Below are 3,296 nucleotides of genomic sequence, written 5' to 3'. Positions count from 1 at the left end.
CTGGAGTTATGGTCTGGGGTGCGATTTCATATGACAGCAGGAGCACTGTCGCGGTTATCCCACGCACCCTGACTGCAAATTTGCACGTCAGTCCGACGATTCGACTTGTTGTGCTGCTATTCCGGGGTCAGCCTTCCAACAGGATAACGATCGCCCACACACCGCCGTTGTAATCCAACAGGCTGTACAGAGTATCGACATGTTCCCTCGGTCTACTGGATCACCAGAGCGCATATGGGACATCATCGGACGACACCTCCATCGTCGTCCACAAACAGCATTAATCGGCCCTGTATTGACCGAACGAGTGCAACAGGCACGGAACTCCATCACGCAAACTGAAATCCGGCACTTGTACAACACAGTGCACGCACCTTTGCATGCTTCCATTCAGCATTCTGGCGGTTACACGCCTTATTAATGTAGCAGCATTTCACATTTGGAATGGTTTATCTCATGCTTACATTAACCTGTGATCTTGCAATGTCAATCACCTACATGTCTGACCTAAGCAAATGTATTCCCGAAATGTCATTACATTATAAAAGTTACTTTCTGGTGTCGCGATTTTTTTCCCGTCAGTGTACGTTTGTGGGAATAGTTAAGACATAGACGTAAATGTTGTAATTTTGGTGCTCCATTGACTGCCTATGCCCTATTAAAACAAAATAGAGAAAGGCAAAGAGCAGGAGATTAGGTAAAGTGTTGCGATGTGTGTTGCAGGCGTGGGAGTCGCACATGCGCGTCAAGGATATGAGAAGGGAGCCGGCGCAGCGAGGCGAAGAGCGCCAGCGTGAGTATCCCGCCACCGCCACCCCCAGCCCGTCGCCCCCCGCGTCCCCGCCGCCTCCACCTCCCCTGCCTCCCCCGCCCCGAGCCCACGCACCCGCTCCCACTCCCGAGCAGGAGGCCGCGGCCCGCGCGCGGGACGCCCGAGGCTCCGACGCCGAAGACAGCGACGAGTCGGACGGCAGCGGCGAGGAGCTGGACGAGGAAGAGGAGGAGGAGGAGGAGGACGACGACGAGGAGGAGGAGGCTGGCGGCGGCGCGCAGCCCGGCCCCGAGGCGGCGGCCGGCTCCTGCCCGGGGGCCTTCCTGGACCGCAGCCCGGGCGAGGTGTACACCATCCCCGAGGAGGAAGAGGAGGCGGCCAGCCCCACGAGCGGCGACGGCGTCACCAGCCTGCGCCAGCGCCGCCTGGCGGGAGGTGGGTGCGCCCCCTCAGCCGGCGCCGCAGCAGCGCGCGGCCTGCAGCCTGCAGCCTGCCCCGAGCCAGACGCGCCGCCTCCCACACACTTCTTGCCTCTACCCCAGCATCGCGGCCCACAAATTGCGCCTACAGTAGCCAACAACGATACGAGAGGTTAACACACGTACCTACCCGTCGAGTTAAGCGCCGGTTCACTGCAGTCAACAGTCGACATCGATCTTTCCCAACAAGTTAACATATTTACGTGTTCGTGGTCTATTTGGCATCCGTCGTTCTGACGAAGTTTGTCCAAACAATGAAGCACCTTGTCCTTCGTAAGAGTGTTACATTCCGCTTGATTACTAGTATTTTGGGTGGAAGCAGGCCGCTGTGATGCTCCGTGTCTTTCGTTAAAAGATTGACACCATTTTCAGTGTTAGTAATGACTCGTCCACTTACACTCGTGCTCATCTGCACACTGCGCAACGTAATTAAAGGATCGCTTTTTCGAAACTCCGTAATTTTCTCCCACTGCCACGCGCAAGTATGAAATTTGTTTCAAACGTGCCTACAACGCTCCTGTGTAATGGTGAAAAGCGTGGCGCCCTGCGACGTCACCCTTTGTCTCGGCGACGCTCCAAACAGCAAAGCATCAACACTTGCTAAAACAATCCCACACCTCTGAAGTTCGTGTGACGTGATGTCACATTGGCACCAAATTTCACCGCAATCCCACCCGACGCCACCGTTTAACGTGTCACACGACGGGAATGTCATAACAGGCCCCCTTATTTCAATTTCACTCGTTCTTTTGATCCTCCTGCAAAGGAGGTCAGAAATGCGACGCTCAGCGCTGAAATCGCAAAGTTTTCCTACGAGTGGCCAAGCAAAACGTGCAGTCACACTACCGCTCAGAGTCGACACGAAAAGGCCTCTTTCCTTGGGGCATTGATTCCCACACATTTCTCTGTCGAGAACGACAGTTTGCAGCGCGATGAGCAACAGGAAGACATTCCCTAAGGACATTGAGGAGCTGCATCCTCATTGAATGTTGTCACATCCTCTGTAGCACAGCGTGACCCCAGTTTTTGCTCTCGTGTATAGGTTAGAAACACCAGGGACCGATCCAAACCATTCGACGGAATTTGAAGGTGATCTGAAGCAGCAAATGGTTTTTATGCTATTTGAGCACTCCTATTTCGCATCCGCCTGTGGAGCTGCGACACTGACACATGCCTGAATGAAATGGCATTGGGTCCCTCTAGGCTCTCCCAGTTGGCAAAACTCTCACTGGCACCGGGCCACCTTTATTCAGAATTTTAAAAATGAACGTGTCCAGAGTTAACCTGTAAAGTAGTCCTAAGTACCTGCAAACTCTCCAAACCCCTGAGATTCCAGCTGCCTACCTACTGGCATCTCGGACTACTTTAAATGTTGTCTCTCTACACGTTCGCCTTTAAAATTTTCAATAAAGGTGGAAGGGTGTCACCGAATACTTCGTTGAACTGACAGACCTTAGAGGCACCCTTTTCTGTTTTATTCGTGCGTGTATCGATGTCGCACCCCTCCGTTAACACACCGCAGAAGGACGTCAAAAAAGTGGGCTCGATAACAATAAGCACCTTTCTCTCCTTCGAATCACATTTAAATTTCGTCGTATGTTTCTGTGTTTCTGAACGGTCTCTAGTGGCTCCAGTCTGTACACTAGAGCAAAAATTGCTGTCGTCCTGCACTCCAAAGGGGTGCGATCACTTTCAATGTCCTTAGAGAAGGGTTGGAACGTCCCAGGGTATCAGTGTGTCAAAGGTTGTCAATAACGTCGTCATGTTGTTTATCGCACTGAGAACTGTCGTTTTCGACCGCGAAATCTGTGGGAACCAACGCCCCAGTGTAATCCCCATCCCCCGAGGCCTTTTCGTGGCGATTCTGAATAGCGGTGTGTCTGGAACGTTCTTATCGGCCTCTCGTAAGAATACCGCGTGATTTCAATAATGGGCGTCGCGATTCTGACCTCCACCGCAAACACGTCAAAAGAAGAAATGAAATGTGGGTAAGATTTGATGTAAAGAGCCTCCAATCCCGAAACACGTTCACAGTGGCGTTGCGC

At 52.6% G+C, this 3,296-nt stretch overlaps 1 protein-coding gene across 1 annotated transcript; it reads left to right on the top strand.

The window, feature by feature from the left end:
* Positions 1 to 738: 738 nt before the first annotated feature.
* Positions 739 to 1,368, top strand: LOC126249067 (splicing factor, arginine/serine-rich 19-like). The gene has a single exon (XM_049950718.1). The coding sequence runs from the start codon at positions 739 to 741 to the stop codon at positions 1,366 to 1,368; it is 630 nt and encodes a 209-aa protein (XP_049806675.1).
* Positions 1,369 to 3,296: the final 1,928 nt, after the last annotated feature.

This window comes from Schistocerca nitens, chromosome 3 (assembly GCF_023898315.1).
Source record: "Schistocerca nitens isolate TAMUIC-IGC-003100 chromosome 3, iqSchNite1.1, whole genome shotgun sequence".
NCBI lineage: Eukaryota > Metazoa > Arthropoda > Insecta > Orthoptera > Acrididae > Schistocerca > Schistocerca nitens.
Note: the sequence above shows the minus strand (reverse complement) of the source record. Positions and strands in the feature narration are given on the sequence as shown.